This window comes from Scyliorhinus torazame, chromosome 10 (assembly GCF_047496885.1).
Source record: "Scyliorhinus torazame isolate Kashiwa2021f chromosome 10, sScyTor2.1, whole genome shotgun sequence".
Lineage (NCBI taxonomy): Eukaryota > Metazoa > Chordata > Chondrichthyes > Carcharhiniformes > Scyliorhinidae > Scyliorhinus > Scyliorhinus torazame.
The window spans coordinates 133,332,455-133,351,612 of NC_092716.1; the positions used below are offsets into that span (position 1 = coordinate 133,332,455).

The 19,158-nt window shown below is 54.2% G+C and overlaps 1 protein-coding gene across 1 annotated transcript in view; it reads left to right on the top strand.

The window, feature by feature from the left end:
- Positions 1–19,158, top strand: part of agbl2 (AGBL carboxypeptidase 2) — a 310,115-nt gene that overhangs the window by 237,281 nt on the left and 53,676 nt on the right. Inside the window, exon 17 of the mRNA XM_072518765.1 lies at positions 14,163–14,214. Coding sequence (XP_072374866.1) covers positions 14,163–14,214 — 52 coding nt within the window. The remainder of the gene's footprint in view (positions 1–14,162; positions 14,215–19,158) is intronic.

The following is a 19,158-nucleotide window of genomic DNA, read 5'->3' on the forward strand; positions in this document are numbered from 1 at the left end:
AATTAAATACATAACAAAACAAAACAACCCCGTGCCCCCCTCCCCCCGATACATAAATAATAAATTAACACCCGCCAAAACACAGAGCAAACATATACACCCCCTCAGATCCCCCACTGACCATTGTCTACCGTTCTGCCAGGAAGTCTAGGAACGGTTGCCACCGCCTGAAAAACCCTTGCACCGATCCCCTTAAGGCAAATTTCACCCTCCCCAATGTAATAAACCCCACCATATCGCTGATCCAGGATTCCACGCTTGGGGGCCTCGCATCCTTCCACTGAATAAGACTCCTTTGCCGGGCTACCAGGGACGCAAAGGCCAGAATACCGGCCTCTTTCGCCTCCTGCACTCCCGGCTCCCCTGCAACCCCAAATATTGTGAGGCCCCAGCCCGGTTTGACACTGGATCCTACCACCCTCGACACCGTCCTCGCTACGTCCTTCCAAAATTCCTCCAGCGCTGGGCATGCCCAGAACATATGGGTGTGGTTTGCTGGGCTCCCTGAGCACCTAACTAACCTGTCCTCACCCCCAAAAAATGGCTCATCCTTGATCCGGTCATGTGTGCCCTGTGCAGCACCTTAAACTGTATGAGGCTGAGCCTCTCGCACGATGAGGAAGAGTTCACCCTCCCTAGGGCATCTGCCCACGTCCCCTCCTCGATCTCCTTCCAAACTTCTCCTCCCACTTACCTTTCAGCTCCTCCAACGAGGCCTCCTCCTCCTCCTGCATCACCTGGTATGCTGCTGAGATCTTCCCCTCACCAACCCACACCCCCGAGAGCACCCTGTCCTGTACCGTGCGTGGCGGCAGCAGCGGAAATTCCACCACTTGCCGCCTGGCAAATGCCCTTACCTGTAGATACCTAAAGGTGTTTCCCGGGGGGAGCCCGCACTTCTCCTCCAGCTCACACAGGCTCGCGAACTTCCCGTCCACTAACAGGTCCCCCAACCTTCTTATCCCTGCCCTGTGCCACCCTGAAAACCCTCCATCTATTCTCCCTGGGACAAACCGGTGGTTCCCCCGTATCGGGGTCCACACCGAGGCCCCCACTTCCCCCCTGTGCCGCCTCCATTGCCCCCAAATTTTGAGAGTAGTAGCCACTACCGGGCTCGTGGTATACCTCATTGGAGGAGCGGCAGCGGCGCCGTTGCCAGCACCTCCAGACTCGTACCCTCACAAGACTCCGTTTCCAGCCTCTTCCATGCTGCCCCTCCCCCTCCAGCACCCATTTGCATATCATCGCCGCATTGGCGGCCAAGTAGTACCCACAGAGGTTGGGCAGCGCCAAACCCCCCCATCCCTACTCCGCTCCAGGAACACCTTTCTCACCCTCGGAATCCCTCGCGCCCACACACACCCCGTCATGCTCCTGTTGATCCGCCTAAAGAAGGCCTTCGGGATAAGACTGGGGTGGCATTGCAACAGGGAAAAAAACCTTGGGAGCACCGTCATCTTGACTGACTGCACCCTACCCGCCAGGCACAGCGGCAACGCGTCCCACCTCTTGAACTCCTCCTCCATTTGCTCCACCAGCCTCGTGAAATTAAGTCTATGCAGGGCCCCCCAGCTCCTGGCCACCTGGACCCCCAAATACCTGAAACTCCTCTCCGCCTTTTTTAGTGGGAGCTCGCCAATCCCCCTCTCCTGGTCCCCTGGGTGAACCACGAACAACTCGCTCTTCCCCATGTTGAGCTTGTACCCTGAGAAATCTCCAAACTCCCTGGGGATCCTCATTACCTCCGGTATTCCCCCCACCGGGTCCGCCACATACAGCAGCAAGTCATCCGCATAGAGCAACACCCTGTGCTCCACCCAACCCCCCTCCAGTTCCTCGATTCCCGCAGTGCCATAGCCAGGGATTCAATCACCAGTGCGAAGAGCAGGGGGGACAGGGGACACCCCTGCCTCATCCCTCGATGCAACCGAAAGTACTCAGACTTACTCTTGTTTGTGGCCACACTCGCCATCGGGACCCCGTACAACAGCCTAACCCACCTGACGAACCCCTCCCCAAACCTGAACGTTTCAGCACCTCCCACAAGTACCCCCACTCTACCCAATCGAAGGCCTTCTCAGCGTCCATCGCCACCACTATCTCCACCTCCCCGTCCCTCGCCGGCATAATAATAACGTTCAGGAGCCTCCGCACATTCGCATTCAACTGCCTCCCCTTCACGAACCCCGTCTGGTCTTCGTGGATGACCTGCGGCACACAATCCTCAATCCTCGTGGCTAAGACCTTCGCCAGCACCTTGGCATCTACATTTAATAACAAAATAGGCCTGTAAGACCCACACTGCAGGGGATCCTTGTCCCGCTTCAGGATCAAGGAGATCAGTGCCCTGGACATCGCCGGGGGCAAAGCCCCCCCTGCCTCATTGAAGGTCCTAACCAGCAACAGGCCCAACAGGTCCACATATTTTTTGTAGAATTCGACCGGGAAACTGTCCGGCCCCGGTGCCTTCCCTGCCTGCATGCTCCCTATCCCTTTGGCCAGCTCCTCCAGCCCAATCAGGGCCTCTAATCCCACCACCAGTCCCTCCTCCACCTTCGGGAACCTCAGTTTGTCCAGAAAGCGGCCCATCCCTCCCTCCTCCAGTGGGGACTCGGACCGATACAGTTCCTCATAAAAATCCCTGAAGACCCCATTGATGCCAACCCCACTCCGCACCACACTCCCTCCCCCATCCTTAACTCCCCCGATCGCCCTAGCTGCATCCCGCTTCCGAAGCTGATGCGCCAGCATCCGGCTTGCCTTTTCCCCATATTCATAAATCGCCCCCTGGGCCTTCCTCCACTGCGCCTCCGCCTTCCTGGTGGTCAACAGGTCGAATTCGGCCTGGAGGCTACGCCTCTCCCTCAACAGTCCCTCCTCCGGCACCTCCGCGTACCTCCTGTCAACCCTCATCATCTCCCCCACCAGCCTCTCCCTCTCCCTCTGCTCTCTCCTCTCCTTGTGGGCCCTAATGGAGATCAGCTCTCCCCTAACCACCGCCTTCAGCGCCTCACAGACTATCCCCACTCGGACCTCCCCGTTATCGTTGGCCTCCAGGTATCTCTCTATGCTTCTTCGGACCCGCTCGCTCACCTCCTCGTCCGCCAACAGCCCCACCTCCAAGCGCCACAACGGGTGCTGGTCCCTCTCCTCCCCCAGCTCTAGGTCTACCCAATGCGGGGCGTGGTCCGAAATGGCTATTGCCGAGTACTCGGTATCCTCTACTCTCGTTATCAGCGCCCTGCTCATAACAAAAAAGTCGATCCGGGTAAGCCTTATGAACATGTGAGAAGAATGAACATTCCCTAGCCACCTCAGCACTTTAGCCACCGCAGGCCTCCTACCCATCCTAGACCTGGAGCGATCCAGTGCTGGATCCAACACCGTGTGAAAGTCCCCCCCCCCCCCATTATCAGGCCCCCCACTTCCAAGTCTGGGATCCGACCCGACATGCGCCGCATAAAACCCGCATCGTCCCAGTTTGGGGCGTACACATTGACCAGCACCACCCTCTCTCCTTGCAGCTTACCACTTACCATTACGTACCTGCCGCCATTGTCTGTCACAATGCTCGACGTCTCGAACGACACCCTCTTTCCCACCAAGATCGCTGTCGTGTTGGGTGCTCTGCTACACAGACGAGCCAACATGGTTGCAGATGGTACAACTCTGTTTTATTACTAACAATAACAACATCTGTAAACTTGTAACTGTGGTTCGTTCATTACCCTCTAACCTGTGGACCTAGCCCGAACACTATCTTGGAGAGGCACTCAGCACATGGTGAATGTCCGAGTGGCTTGCTGTGAGCTCTGTGCCCTGAGCTGTCTCCTGCTGGAATGAGCGGGAGCTGTGGTGTTCCCCGTTTTATAGTGCGTGTGCCCTTGCTTGTGATTGGCTGTGATGTTGCGAGTGTGTTGATTGGTCCGTTGATCTGTCCATCAGTGTGTATGTGTGTTTGCACCATGGTGTTTATCTGAATATCATGACATACCCCCTTTTTTCCAAAAATATGTGCCTATAAATATAGATGTGTACTGAGCGCAGCTGAATGTGTGTGTGCAATATCTACAACATGTACATGAGGCTAAACTATATACATAGGAAGGTGTCAGGTGCAACATAGCAACAAGGTCGTACCATAAACAAAACAAGTGTAAACATCAAGAATCAAAACGAACTCCTGTAACGACAAAAAGAGAAACATATTAACATTGTGGCATAAAACTTTAGTGAGTCCAATGTTCAAACAGGCTCATAAGTCCAGCCTAGTAGGTGGGCGACGAATTCGGGTTGACCGCCTCAAGGGTGGGTCAGGATCCACCGGCTGAGGAATGGGCCTGGCCACAGGCGACAGAGGAATGGGCATGGTGGCAGGAAGCTCCACGAAGTCGACATCAGGAACACCAGGAGGGCGTGGCACCGGTGTATGATCACGTAGCGAGCACGGAAGCAGGCGAAGAGCCCGGCGATTGCGCCAGCGAATGGAGCCATCAGGCATGCGAACCAGGAACGAGCGGGGAGCCACGCGTCGGAGTTGCCGACCAGCCACCCTCTGGTAGGTGGATGCGGACGTTGTCTCCAGGCGCCAAGGCAGGAAGATCAGTTGCCCGAGTGTCATGTGCCACCTTCTGCTGAGCACGCTGCTGTCGCATCCTTTGCAGTACTGGAGCATAGTCGGGTGTAGGAACAAGAATGGATGGCACAGTGGTCCTGAGGGCGCAACCCATCAACAGCTGGGCTGGTGAGAGGCCAGTGGCTAGTGGGGCCGAGCGATAGGCCAGCAGGGCTAAACAGAAATCCGATCCGGCATCAGCAGCCTTGCAGAGGAGCCGCTTGACGATATGGACGCCCTTCTCCACCTTTCCATTGGACTGTGGATGCAGAGGGCTGGACGTCACGTGTGTGAAGCCATACGAAGCAGCAAATAAGACCATTCTTGGCTCGCAAAACAGGGCCCATTGTCCGACATGACAGTCAGCGGAATGCCATGGCGAGCGAAGGTTTCTTTGCATGCCCTGATGACAGCGGACGATGTCAAATTGTGCAGGCGTAAGACCTCTGGATAATTCGAAAAGTAATCTATGATGGTGATGTAGTCCCTGCCAAGCGCATGAAAAAGGTCCACACCCACCTTCGCCCAGGGGTACGTCACCAACTCATGGGGCAGAAGCGTCTCAGGGGGTTGTGCCGGCTGAAACCTTTGGCAGGTGGGGCAGTTGAGCACCATGTTGGCGATGTCGTCGCTAATGCCCGGCCAGTGTACAGCTTCTCGGGCCCTCCGCCTGCTCTTCTCAACCCCGAGATGGCCTTCGTGTAGTTGTTCGAGGACCAGCCTGTGCATGCTGTGTGGGATCACAATCCGGTCCAACTTTAGAAGGACACCGTCAATGACGGCCAAGTCGTCCTGGACATTGTAGAATTGTGAGCACTGTCCTTTGAGCCATCCTCCCGTGATGTGGCGCATCACACATTGTAGAAGGGGGTCAGCCGCAGTCTCCCGGCGAATGTGGGCCAGACTTGAATCATCAGCTGGCAGATTGGCCGATGTGAAGGCCACATGCGCTTCGACCTGACAGACAAATCCCTCCGAATCGGGCGGTGTGCTCACTGCTCTGGATAGGGCATCCGCAATGATGAGGTCCTTTCCCGGGGTGTAGCCCAGTTAGAAGTCGTACCTACGGAGCTTGAGCAGAATGGGCTGGAGGCGAGGGGTCATCTCATTCAGGTCCTTTTGTATGATGCTGACCAGGGGGCGATGTCGGTTTCCACGGTGAACTGAGGGAGACCATACACGTAGTCGTGGAACTTATCTATGCCGGGTAACAAACCCAGGCACTCCTTCTCGATCTGCGCATAGCGCTATTCTGTGGGGGTCATGGCCCGCGAGGCATAGGCGACCGGGACCCATGATGCAGTGTTGTCCCGTTGCAGGAGTACCGCCCTAATGCCGGACTGGCTGGCATCAGTCGAGATCTTCGTATCTCGAGAGGTGTCGAAGAACGCCAATACCGGGGCTGTGGTGAGCTTAATCTTGAGCTCTGCCCATTCCTTCTGGTGTGCGGGCAGCCACTGGAACTCCGTGGTCTTCTTCACTAGGTGGCGAAGAGCCGTTGTGTGGGAGGCAAGGTTGGGAATGAACTTGCCCAGGAAGTTGACCATCCCGAGAAAGCGTAGTACTGCTTTCTTGTCTGCCGGCTGCGGCATGGCTGTAATGGCGCTCACTTTGTCTGCATCCGGACGCACTCCTGACCGGGATATGTGGTCCCCCAGAAACTTAAGCTCAGTTTGGCCAAAAGAACACTTGGCTCGGTTGAGGCGCAGGCCGTCTTCTCGTATCCGAGCAAAGACACGCTGGAGACGATTGATGTGCTCCTGTGGTGTAGTGGACCAGATGATGACCCCTTCGATGTCCTCCATCGTCTGTTCCATGATTCTGTGAAATACCTTGGATGCCGAGATGATGCCAAACGGCATTCTGTTGTAGCAGTAACTGCCGAAAGGAGTGTTGAAGGTGCACAGCTTCCTGCTGGACTGATCCAGTTGAATCTGCCAAAAACCCTTCGAGGCATCAAGCTTTGTAAAAATTTTAGCCCGGGCCATATCGCTCGTGATCTCTTCCCGTTTGGGTATGGGGTAGTGTTCCCTCATGATGTTGTTGTTTAGGTCTTTCGGGTCGATGCAGATCCGGAGTTCACCAGAGGGCTTTTTAACGCACACTATGGAGCTGACCCATGGCGTGGGCTCCGTGACCCGGGATAGCACTCCTTGGTCCTGGAGATCCTGCAGCTGCTGCTTGAGGTGGTCCCTGAGTGGTGCAGGAACCCTGCGAGGTGCGTGAATGACCAGGGTGGCGTCCGATTTGAGCCATATTCTGTAAGTGTAGGGCAGTGTGCCCATGCCCTTGAATGCCTCCTGGTTGTGGGCGAGGAGCGAGTGGAGCTGTGCCCTAAATTCTGCATTCGGGAAGTCTGACGTGCCTTCTGGAGACAGAGCGTGTACCCGCTGAACGAGGTGGAGAACCTTGCACGCCTGTGCGCCTAGCAGGGAGTCCTTTGATGATCCAACTATCTCAAAGGACATTGTATGCATTGTGCGTTACCTGGAGCTAGCAGGATCCCATGGCCGGGATAACATTCCCGTTGTAATCGACCATCTGACAGCGGGATGGCCGAATCGGTGGTCTGACCTTCAAGGCATAGAAGGCTGACCATGCTATTAGGTTGGCGGAGGCACCAGTGTCTAAACGGAATGTGATTGGTGATCGGTTGACCGTTAGGGTGGCACAACGTTCATCACCCGGATTGACACTGTTCACTGGCATCGGCTGGTGGGTCCTGCTTGGGGACATCCCGTTCCTGTCAATGACCGCAACACGGAAGGCTTCCCGGTCGTCTGTATCACCGGTCTGTATATCGTCCGGGTATGATTCGGAGTACGGAGGCTGAATGGTCCGCACGTCCCTGCGAGGCTGGCGGAATTGGGGATCGTTGGCAGGTTGAGCTGCTCGACAGCAGGCAGCGTAGTGGCCCATCTTGCCACAGCGGAGGCATTGTCGGTTCTTTGCTGGACATTGCCGCTTTAAATGTGCGGATCCACAGTTGCCACACGTCGTGACGCCATGGCGTTCGTTGCGCCATCGCGCATGCGCAGTTCGGTCCTGCGTAGAGCACGCCTGCGCGTCACGTCCCTCTGCATCAATGTCTCTTTTGGCGCGTACAAGCGCGGGAGGCCACGGAAAGCGCGCGAAATGGCCGCCCTCGTCCGGGCCCCGGGCCGGGAGGAATTTGATCGCCTGGACCCGCTCGGCCTCATAGGACCCCTGCTTTGCCGATTCGGCCGCGTAGGACCCCTGCCGTGCCGATTCGGCCGCCTTGAATTGGGAGTAGCGGCTGGTCGCGTTTTCATGGAGGACGCAGGCTTCGATGGCGGTGGCTAGGGTGAGGCTTTTAATTTTGAGGAGCTGCTGGCGTAGGGTGCCCGAGGTGACCCCAAAAGCTATCTGGTCCCGAATCATGGAATCGGAGGTGGCCTCGTAACCGCAGGACTGCGCGAGGATACGGAGGTGTGTTAGGAAAGATTGAAAAGGCTCATCCTTACCCTGCAGGCGCTGCTGGAAGAGGTACCTCTCGAAACTCTCATTTGCCTCGATGCTGAAGTGTTGCTCGAGTTTGAGAAGGACCGTCTTGTACTTCGTCTTGTCCTCACCTTCCGCGAACACCAGGGAGTTGTAGATGTGGATGGCGTGTTGCCCTGCCGTGGAGAGGAGGAGGGCGATTTTCCTGGTGTCCGAAGCAGTCTCCCTTTCTGTGGCTTCTAGGAAGAACTGGAAGCGCTGTTTAAACAGCTTCCAGTTGACGCCGAGGTTTCCAGCGATTTGGAGCGGCTGCGGCGTGCTGATGGTGTCCATGGCGCAGGATGGCGGATTCCTGAGGATGCGTCGGTAGGCCTCACAGTTACTGGGTTCCAATCCTGGTACTCTGTCGCGTTGGGTGCTCTGCTACACAGACGAACCAACACGGTTGCAGATGGTACAACTCAGTTTTATTACTAACAACATCTGTAAACTTGTAACTGTGGTTCGTTCATTACCCTTTAACCTGTGGACCCAGCCCTACCACTATCTTGGAGAGGCACTCAGCACATGGTGTATGTCTGAGTGGCTTGCTGTGAGCTCTGTGCCCTGAGCTGTCTCCTGCTGGAATGAGCGGGAATTGTGGTGTTCCCCGTTTTACAGTGCGTGTGCCCTTGCTTGTGATTGGCTGTGATGTTGCGAGTGTGTTGATTGGTCCGTTGATCTGTCCATCAGTGTGTATGTGTGTTTGCACCATGATGTTTATCTGAATATCATGACAATCGCCACCCCCCGATTTTTGGCATCCAGCCCCGAATGAAACACCTGACCTACCCACCCCTTCCTCAATCTTACCTGGTCTGCCACCTTCAGGTGTGTCTCCTGGAGCATGACCACATCCGCCTTCAGCCCCTTCAGGTGCGCGAACACCCGGGCCCGCTTAACCGGCCCATTCAGTCCCCTTATGTTCCAGGTTATCAGCTGGATCGGGGGCTACCCACCCCCTCCCCCGCCGACTAGCCATTACCCATCCTCGGCCAGCCACGCGCCCGCACCCCACGCCCGGCCCGTTCCCCACGGCGGCAGACCCCCGTCCCAGTCCCCTCTATTCGCTCCAGCTCCCCCTTGACCATACCAGCAGCAACCCGGTTCCCCCCCAAACCCCCCTCCTGCCCCAGTTAGGACCCCGCCTAGCTGCATTGCTCCCCCCATTGCACTCCCGCAAGTCAGCTGACTCCTGCTGACCCCGGCCACTCCCACCTCCCCTTCGACTCCTCCCATTGTGGGACTTCCCCTCCCCCTCCATTACCCACCAGCAGGCTCTCCGCCTCCCCCTTCCATCCCAAGCGCGGGAAAAAAAACGCGCTTCCCCCCCCAGGCCCCGCCCCCTCCAGCCTTCAGCGCGGGAAAAAGCCCGCGCTTTCCACCTGCCCGGCCCCGCCACCTCTGACGCAGCTCCTTTTACAGGCCCAGTCCCCTCACCCCCGACTCGGGCCTCACCCTCCTCCGCGGGGCCCCATCCCCCCTACCGGCCATCCACCTCCTACTCCATTTACTTGCCCCCCTCCAAGAGCCCACCCGACACACCCAACCAAAACAGTGCCCAACCCACCCTAACCACCCACACCAAATCAAAAAGAAACAAGAACAAAGAACCCCCCCTCAAAATGTAACACAACAACAACAATCCCCAACCCTCAGTTTGTGTCCAGCTTCTCGGTCTGAACAAAGGCCCACACCTCCTCCGGGGACTCAAAATAATGGTGCCGGTCCTTGTAGGTGACCCACAGTCGCGCCGGTTGCAGCATGCCAAACTTCACCCCCTTCCTGTGCAGCACCGCCTTCGCCCGGTTGTACCCGGCCCTCTTCTTCACCACCTCCGCGCTCCAGTCCTGATATATTCGAACCTCCGCGTTCTCCTACCTGCTGCTCCTCTCTTTCTTGGCCCACCTGAGTACGCACTCTCGATCGACGAAATAATGGAACCGCACCAGCACCGCCTGCGGAGGCTCGTTAGCCTTGGGCCGCCTCGCCAGCACTCTATGGGTCCCTTCCAGCTCCAGGGGCCCCTGGAAGGACCCCGATCCCATCAACGAGTTTAACATGGTGACCACATAGGCCCCCACGTCCGACCCCTCCAGCCCCTCCGGGAGGCCCAGGATCCGCAGATTCTTCCGCCTCGACCGATTCTCCATCTCCTCGAACCGTTCCTGCCATTTCTTGTGGAGCGCCTCATGCGCCTCCACCTTTGCCGCTAGGCCCAAGATGTCGTCCTCGTTATCTGAGATCTTTTGTCGGACCTCGCGGAGCGCCACCCCCTGGGCCGTCTCCAGCAGCTTATCAATAGAAGACTTCATCGGCTCCAGCAGGTCCGCTTTCAGCTCCCTGAAGCAGCGCTGGATAACCTCCTGCTGCTCCTGCGCCCACTGCATCCATGCTGCCTGGTCCCCGCCCACCGCCAACTTGCTCTTCTTCCCTCGCACTTTCTTTGGCTTCACCACCACTTTTTTAGTCTCCCAGCTCCTGGTCCAAGCCATACACTGTCGGGGGAATGTTGCAGTCTTCTTCCCACACCAGGAAATGTCGGAAAAATGCCGTTGGGGGCCCTGAAAAGAGCCCAAAAGTCCGTTCCAAGCGGGAGCTGCCGAACGTGCGACCTGGCTCTGCATAGCCGCAACCGGAAGTCCGCTTCTCAAAATTTCTAACACATCTTCCTTCCGAATATCTACCTCCTCCAGCCTACCAGCCTGTATCGCACTATCCTCCTCAACAACATGGCCCCTCTCCTTTGTGAACACCGAAGAAAAGTATTCATTTAGGGCCTCTCCTATATCTTCAGACTCCATGCACATGTTCCCACTACTGCCCTTGACCGGCCCTAGCTTCACCTTGGTCATTCTTTTATTCCTCACATAAGTGTAAAAAGCCTTGGGGTTTTCCTTGATCTTACCCGCCAAGGACTTCTCATGCCCCCTCCTAGCTCTCCTAAGCCCTTTCTTGAGCTTCTTCCTAGCTATCTTGCATCCCTCAAGTGCCCTAAATGAATCTTGTTTTCTCATCCTTACATAAACCCCCTTCTTCCTCTTGACAAGACATTCAACCTCTTTTGTAAACCATGGTTCCCTCACTCGACCATTTCCTCCCTGCCTGACAGGGACATACATATCAAGGACACGCAGTATTTGCTCCTTGAACAAGCTCCACATCTCAATTGTGCCTATCCCTGACAATTCCTGTTTCCATCCTATGCTCCCCAATTCTTGCCTAATCACATCGTAATTACCCTTCCCCCAGTTATAAACCTTGCCCTGCCATATGTTCCTATCCCTCTCCATTGCAATAGTGAAAGTCACCGAATTGTGGTCACTATCTCCAAAGTGCTCTCCCACAACCAAATCTAACACTTGGCCCGGTTCATTACCCAGTATCAAATCCAATGTGGCCCCGCCTCTTGTCGGTCTATCCACTTATTGTGTGAGGAAACCCTCCTGCACACACTGGATAAAAACAGCCCCATCCAAACTATTCGAATTATAGTGGTTCCAATCAATATTTGGAAAGTTAAAGTCACCCATGGCAACTACCCTGTGACTACCGCACCTATCCAAAATCTGCATTGCAATCTTTTCCTCCACATCTCTGTTACTGTTTGGGGGCCTATAGAAAACTCCTAACAAAGTGACCGCTCCTTTCCGAGTTCTAACTTCAGCCCACACTACCTCAGTAGACAGATCCCCATCGAACTGCGTTCTGCAGCCATTATACTATCCTTGATTAACAATGCTACTCCTCCACCTCTTTTACCACCTTCCCTAATCTTACTGAAACACCTAAACCCCGGAACCTCCAACAACCATTCCTGCCCCTGTTCTATCCACGTCTCTGTAATGGCTACAACATCGTAGTCCCAGGTACCAATCCATGCTTCAAGCTCACCAATCTTATTCCTGATGCTCCTCGCATTGAAGTAGACACACTTCAAACCACCTTCATGCCTGCAGGTCCACTCTTGTGACCTTGGTACCTTCCTCAGTACTGCACTACCCTCAACTTCCTGAACTCCAGCAATGCTATCTCCTGGACTACAAATCAGTTTCCCATCCCCCTGCCAAACTAGTTTAATTGGTCTAGTCACGCTGAGATCAGCCTTGGGGTGGGCCTGGAACCTTTTCTCCCCCCAGGTACTTCAGGAGCTGGTCAGGCTGAACACCACGTGGGTGGGTCGGGTCACATGGTCGGACTCCGGGTGTGGGCTAGTCGGGCCTATAACGGGGAAAGGATGCAGCAGTTCACCTGGAGCAGGTAAGTCACAAAGCTTTTGGTGGGTCCTCAGGCTGTCACTGGGTGGGTGGACCCCGGACCTTGGGCGATGGTTTCTGTAACCTGTAAGGAATCACAAAAGAGGATTAGTGATTATATATTGTCATGTGAGAGTACCGTTAAGAAATGGGTGTTTATAAATGGGTATGTATATAAATATCTTTAGTGAGAGTACCTTTAAGAAATGGGTGTTTACTACTGCAGTGATGTCAGAGAGTGGGTGGAGCTGGGCTGTCTGTCAGCTTTTTACTTTCATTTTTGAGCAGGCTGCAGGGTATGTTTTAGTTTAGTTTTCAGAGCTGGATAGCTGCGGTCACAGCCAGAAGGTGTATGAATCTCTCTCTGTAATCTAAAGACTAAATCGATCCTGGTGATTTAAAAATGATAACAGTAGTGACTTTAACCTGATGTGCTTCTGGTAAACGGTGTTTTAAGTCTTATGGATGTTAAAAGGAAAGCTTAAAGGATTACTTAGTGTTGTATTCTTTGGGGGTTGTATTTGAATTGATGGTTGCTAAGATGTTCACTGTCTGTTTTAAAAAGGTTAACTTGAGTTCATAGAATAAACATTGTTTTGCTTTAAAAATTACTTTTCCATTTCTGCTGTACCACACCTGTAGAGTGGGCCGTGTGCTCTCCGTACCACAATCTATTAAAAGTTGTGGGTCAGGTGAACTCCATGATACACTTTGGGGTTCTCTAACCCCTGGCCCATAACAATATGAAGTGGGAAAGAGTTTTAGTAAGTCGGAACAGTGATAAAAGATCAAAGAAAACGGTCTGGGTGAGAGAGCTCACAAAGAGTCGCCATGCTCTGGTGCCAACTTGGAAAACAAAATTGCCCCTTAATGTCCAGGGATGTGCAGGTTAGGTTGTGGGATTACAGCGATAGGTAGGGGCGGACACTTGTAAATGGACAGAGTGCTCATTCGAAGGGCCGGTGCAGACTTGATGGGCCAAATGGCCTCCTTCTGCACTGTAGTGTTTCTAAGAAACAGAAAGTTTACCAGTTTCGCAAAATTCACTGGTAGAGCAAAGTGAGCCAGTGTGTTTAATTACCAACTTCACTTAATGGTTGACTGATTCATCTTAATCAAAGTCACCGTTCAGGGTTGAAACAGTGAGAGATGTTGAGAGAGTAGAGTCACGCTAGTGGAAATGGAAGGAGATATCCAGACAGAAAAATACATAAGCCAGATAGATAGATTTTTGTGAGAAGCATACTGGTGTTCAGGAAAAACAATTCTGTTTACATGCAAATTATCCAGGAAATGTCAGTCATGCATATTTTGGTTGTGATTACAGTAACAACAGCACTTCAATCTAACCTGTTACATTTCGGGTTTAGTCATATTGTATTCCGGAAACCATATAGAATCATAGAATTTACAGTGCAGATTATACATTTACCATTTTACATTTTAATGTCTAATGCTTTTTTTTAAATGGGGAGGGAGTGTAGTGTGGAACCCTCTATTCTGTTCTCTGTTGAGGAAGTGTAACAAAAGTTGTTGAAAAACAACTGCCTGTAGCTGAAATTGTGTTCATCTTATTCAGTGCAACACACAACATAACCCATCCATGTAATCTCCTTCCATAGACCATGTGCACCCACCCCTGTCATGAACACTCTGCAACTATAAACTATTTGGAAAAAAGAAAATCTAGATTAAGGTTCTTTGATCCCAAAGGGAACCAAGTGAAAATGCAAAATTCCTTCATCACACACAGAGATGTTGAAGATTTATAACCTCTTCTCTTTCCTCAGGTGCCTTGTCCTTGGCCTGTGCTTCCAGCACAACTGTAGCAACTCCCCAACGGTAGGCATCAGAGTGCGGGCTGTGTACTTCTCACGCTTGTTATCAAATTACTCAATGGCATTGTACCCACACTCCTTCCATCTAAGCTCCTCCAGCTTTGCAACTGTCTTAAATATTTGTGCTCCTCCAATTCTGGCCTCTTGCATTGAAAATGAAGTGTATTGAAAATCGCATTGTGCATTTTGTCCACTTGTGGCGAGCATATCCTGACGCGTATATATAAATGTATCTGATAGCCGTCTTTCTAATTATCCTGCAGGGTAGATGTAGAGGGCCCAATTTGGACCTTCTTGAATGTCTTTTGAGTGAGCAATTCAAAACTAGGAACCATAAATATAAAAGAATTCATAAGACCATAAGACATAGGAGCGGAAGTAAGGCCATTCGGCCCATTGAGTCCACTCCACCATTCAATCATGGCTGATTTCAACTCCATTTACCCGCTCTCTCTCCATAGCCCTTAATTCCTCGAGAAATCAAGAATTTATCAACTTCTGTCTTAAAGACACTCAACGTCCCGGCCTCCACCTCCCTCTGTGGCAATGAATTCCACAGACCCTCCACTCTCTGGCTGAAGAAATTTCTCCTCATCTCTGTTCTAAAGTGACTCCCTTTTATTCTAAGGCTGTGCCCCCGGGTCCTAGTCTCCCCTGCTAATGGAAACAACTTCCCTACGTCCACCCCATCTAAGCCATTCATTATCTTGTAAGTTTCTATTAGATTTCCCCTCAACCTCCTAAACTCCAAGAATATAATCCCAGGATCCTCAGACGTTCATCGTATGTTAGGCGTACCATTCCTGGGATCATCCGTGTGAATCTTCGCTGGACCCACTCCAGTGCCAGTATGTCCTTCCTGAGGTGTGGGGCCCAAAATTGCTCACAGTATTCTAAATGGGGCCTAACTAATGCTTTATAAAGCTTCAGAAGTACATCCCTGCTTTTATATTCCAAGCCTCTTGAGATAAATGACAACATTGCATTTGCTTTCTTAATTACGGACTCAACCTGCAAGTTTACCTTTAGAGAATCCTGGACTAGGACTCCCAAGTCCCTTTGCACTTCAGCATTATGAATTTTGTCACCGTTTAGAAAATAGTCCATGCCTCTATTCTTTTTTCCAAAGTGCAAGACCTCGCACTTGCCCACGTTGAATTTCATCAGCCATTTCTTGGACCACTCTCCTAAACTGTCTAAAAGTCACTAATAAATACAAAAGTGTATTCAGAAGACTGGTAGAAATGTGGAACCCATTACCTCGAGCAGTAGCTGAGCTAAATAGGTAAAATGAAGAAGTTAGGTAAGCACAAAAGAGAAAATGACAGCATTTTCCTGAAAGGCTCCAATGAGCGTGAAGGGTATGTTAATAGGAGATGCTAATCGATGGGAGGCAGAATGAACATGTTCAGCATAAACACTGTCAGTACCTGTCAGAGCAAATTATTGCTTTCTCAAACTTCAGCTCAACTCAGAGACAAGAAGAGAGACACTGACTGTCCCGTCCCGGGGGTTAGACTCTGACTGTCCTGTCCCAGGGGTTAGACTCTGACTGTCCCGTCCCAGTGGTTAGACACTGACTGTCCCATCCCAGTGGTTAGACACTGACTGTCCCGTCACAGGGGTTAGACTCTGACTGTCCCGTCCCAGGCGTTAGACACTGACTGTCCCGTCCCAGGGGTTAGACACTGACTGTCCCGTCCCAGGGGTTAGACACTGACTGTCCCATCCCAGGGGTTAGACTCTGACTGCCCCGTCCCAGGGGTTAGACACTGACTGTCCCGTCCCAGGGGTTAGACTCTGACTGCCCCATCCCAGGCGTTAGACACTGACTGCCCCGTCCCAGGGATTAGACACTGACTGTCCCATCCCAGGGTTTAGACTCTGACTGCCCCGTCCCAGGGGTTAGACACTGACTGCCCCGTCCCAGGGGTTAGACTCTGACTGTCCCGTCCCAGGGGTTAGACACTGACTGCCCCGTCCCAGGGGTTAGACTCTGACTGTCCCGTCCCAGGGGTTAGACACTGACTGTCCCGTCCCAGTGGTGAGACACTGACTGTCCCGTCCCGGGGGTTAGACACTGACTGTCCCATCCCAGGGGTTAGACACTGACTGTCCCGTCCCAGGGGTTAGACACTGACTGTCCCGTCCCAGGGGTTAGACACTGACTGCCCCGTCCCAGGGGTTAGACACTGACTGTCCTGTCCCAGGGGTTAGACACTGACTGCCCCGTCCCAGGGGTTAGACACTGACTGTCCTGTCCCAGGGGTTAGACTTTGACTGCCCCGTCCCATGGGTTAGACACTGACTCTCCCATCCCAGTGGTTAGACACTGACTGTCCCGTCCCAGGGGTTAGACTCTGACTGTCCCGTCCCAGGGGTTAGACACTGACTGTCCCGTCCCAGGGGTTAGACACTGACTGTCCCGTCCCAGGGGTTAGACTCTGACTGCCCCGTCCCAGGGGTTAGACACTGACTGTCCCGTCCCAGGGGTTAGACTCTGACTGCCCCATCCCAGGCGTTAGACACTGACTGCCCCGTCCCAGGGGTTAGACACTGACTGTCCCATCCCAGGGTTTAGACTCTGACTGCCCCGTCCCAGGGGTTAGACACTGACTGCCCCGTCCCAGGGGTTAGACTCTGACTGTCCCGTCCCAGGGGTTAGACACTGACTGCCCCGTCCCAGGGGTTAGACTCTGACTGTCCCGTCCCAGGGGTTAGACACTGACTGCCCCGTCCCAGGGGTTAGACACTGACAGCCCCGTCCCAGGGGTTAGACACTGACTGTCCCGTCCCAGGGGTTAGACACTGACTGCCCCGTCCCAGGGGTTAGACACTGACTGTCCCGTCCCAGGCATTAGACACTGACTGCCCCGTCCCAGGGGTTAGACACTGACTGTCCCGTCCCAGGGGTTAGACACTGACTGTCCCATCCCAGGGGTTCGACACTGACTGTCCCGTCCCGGGGGTTAGGCACTGACTCTCCCATCCCAGGGGTTAGACACTGACTATCCCGTCCCAGGGGTTAGACACTGACTGTCCCGTCCCAGGGGTTAGACACTGACTGTCCTGTCCCAGGGGTTAGACACTGACTGTCCCGTCCCAGGGGTTAGACACTGACTGTCCCATCCCAGGGGTTAGACACTGACTGCCCCGTCCCAGGGGTTAGACACTGACTGCCCCGTCCCAGTGGTGAGACACTGACTGTCCCGTCCCAGGGGTTGGACTCTGACTGTCCCGTCCCAGGGGTTAGACACTGACTGTCCCATCCCAGGGGTTAGAGTCTGACTGTCCCATCCCAGGGGTTAGACACTGACTGCCCCGTCCCATGGGTTAGACACTGACTGTCCCGTCCCAGGGGTTAGACTCTGACTGTCCCATCCCAGGGGTTAAACACTGATTGTTGAGTCCCAGGGGTTAGACACTGACTGCCCCATCCCAGGGGTTAGACACTGACTGTCCCGTCCCTGGGGTTAGACTCTGACTGCCCCATCCCAGGGGTTAGACACTGATTGTTGAGTCCCAGGGTTTAGACTCTGACTGCCCCGTCCCAGGGGTTAGACACTGACTGTCCCGTCCCAGGGGTTAGACACTGACTGCCCCGTCCCAGGGGTTAGACACTGACTGTCCCGTCCCAGGGGTTAGACTCTGACTGTCCCGTCCCAGGGGTTAGACTCTGACTGTCCCGTCCCAGGGGTTAGACACTGGCTGCCCCATCCCAGGGGTTAGACACTGACTGTCCCGTCCCGGGGGTTAGACACTGACTGTCCCGTCCCAGGGGTTAGACACTGACTGTCCCGTCCCAGGGGTTAGACACTGACTGCGCCGTCCCAGGGGTTAGACACTGACTGTCCCGTCCCGGGGGTTAGACTCTGACTGCCCCGTCCCAGGGGTTAGACACTGACTGTCCTGTCCCAGGGGTTAGACACTGACTGCGCCATGCCAGGGGTTATACACTGACTGGCCCGTCCCAGGGGTTAGACACTGACTGCCCTGTCCCAGGGGTTAGACACTGACTGCCCCGTCCCAGGGGTTAGACACTGACTGTCCCATCCCAGGGGTTAGACACTGACTGCCCCGTCCCGGGGGTTAGACACTGACTGTCCCATCACAGGGGTTAGACACTGACTGTCCCATCCCAGGGGTTAGACACTGACTGCCCCGTCCCGGGGGTTAGACTCTGACTGTCCCATCCCAGGGGTTAGACACTGACTGCCCCGTCCCAGGGGTTAGGCACTGACTGTCCCGTCCCAGGGGTTAGACTCTGACTGTGCCGTCCCAGGGGTTAGACACTGACTGCCCCGTCACAGGGGTTAGACTCTGACTGTCCCGTCCCAGGGGTTAGACACTGACTGTCCCATCCCAGGGTTTAGACACTGACTGTCCCGTCCCGGGGGTTAGACACTGACTGTCCCGTCCCAGGGGTTAGACACTGACTGTCCCGTCCCAGGGGTTAGACACTGACTGCCCCGTCCCAGGGGTTAGACACTGACTGCCCCGTCCCAGTGGTTAGACACTGACTGTCCCGTCCCAGGGGTTTGACACTGACTGTCCCGTCCCAGGGGTTAGACACTGACTGCCCCGTCCCAGGGGTTAGACACTGACTGTCCCATCCCAGGGGTTAGACACTGACTGCCCCGTCCCAGGGGTTAGACACTGACAGCCCCGTCCCAGGGGTTAGACACTGACTGTCCCGTCCCAGGGGTTAGACACTGACTGCCCCGCCCAGGGGTTAGACACTGACTGCCCCGTCCCAGTGGTTAGACACTGACTGCCCCGTCCCAGTGGTTAGACACTGACTGTCCCGTCCCAGGGGTTAGACACTGACTGCCCCGTCCCAGGGGTTAGACACTGACTGCCCCGTCCCAGGGGTTAGACACTGACTGTCCCGTCCCAGGCATTAGACACTGACTGCCCCGTCCCATTGGTTAGACACTGACTGCTGACT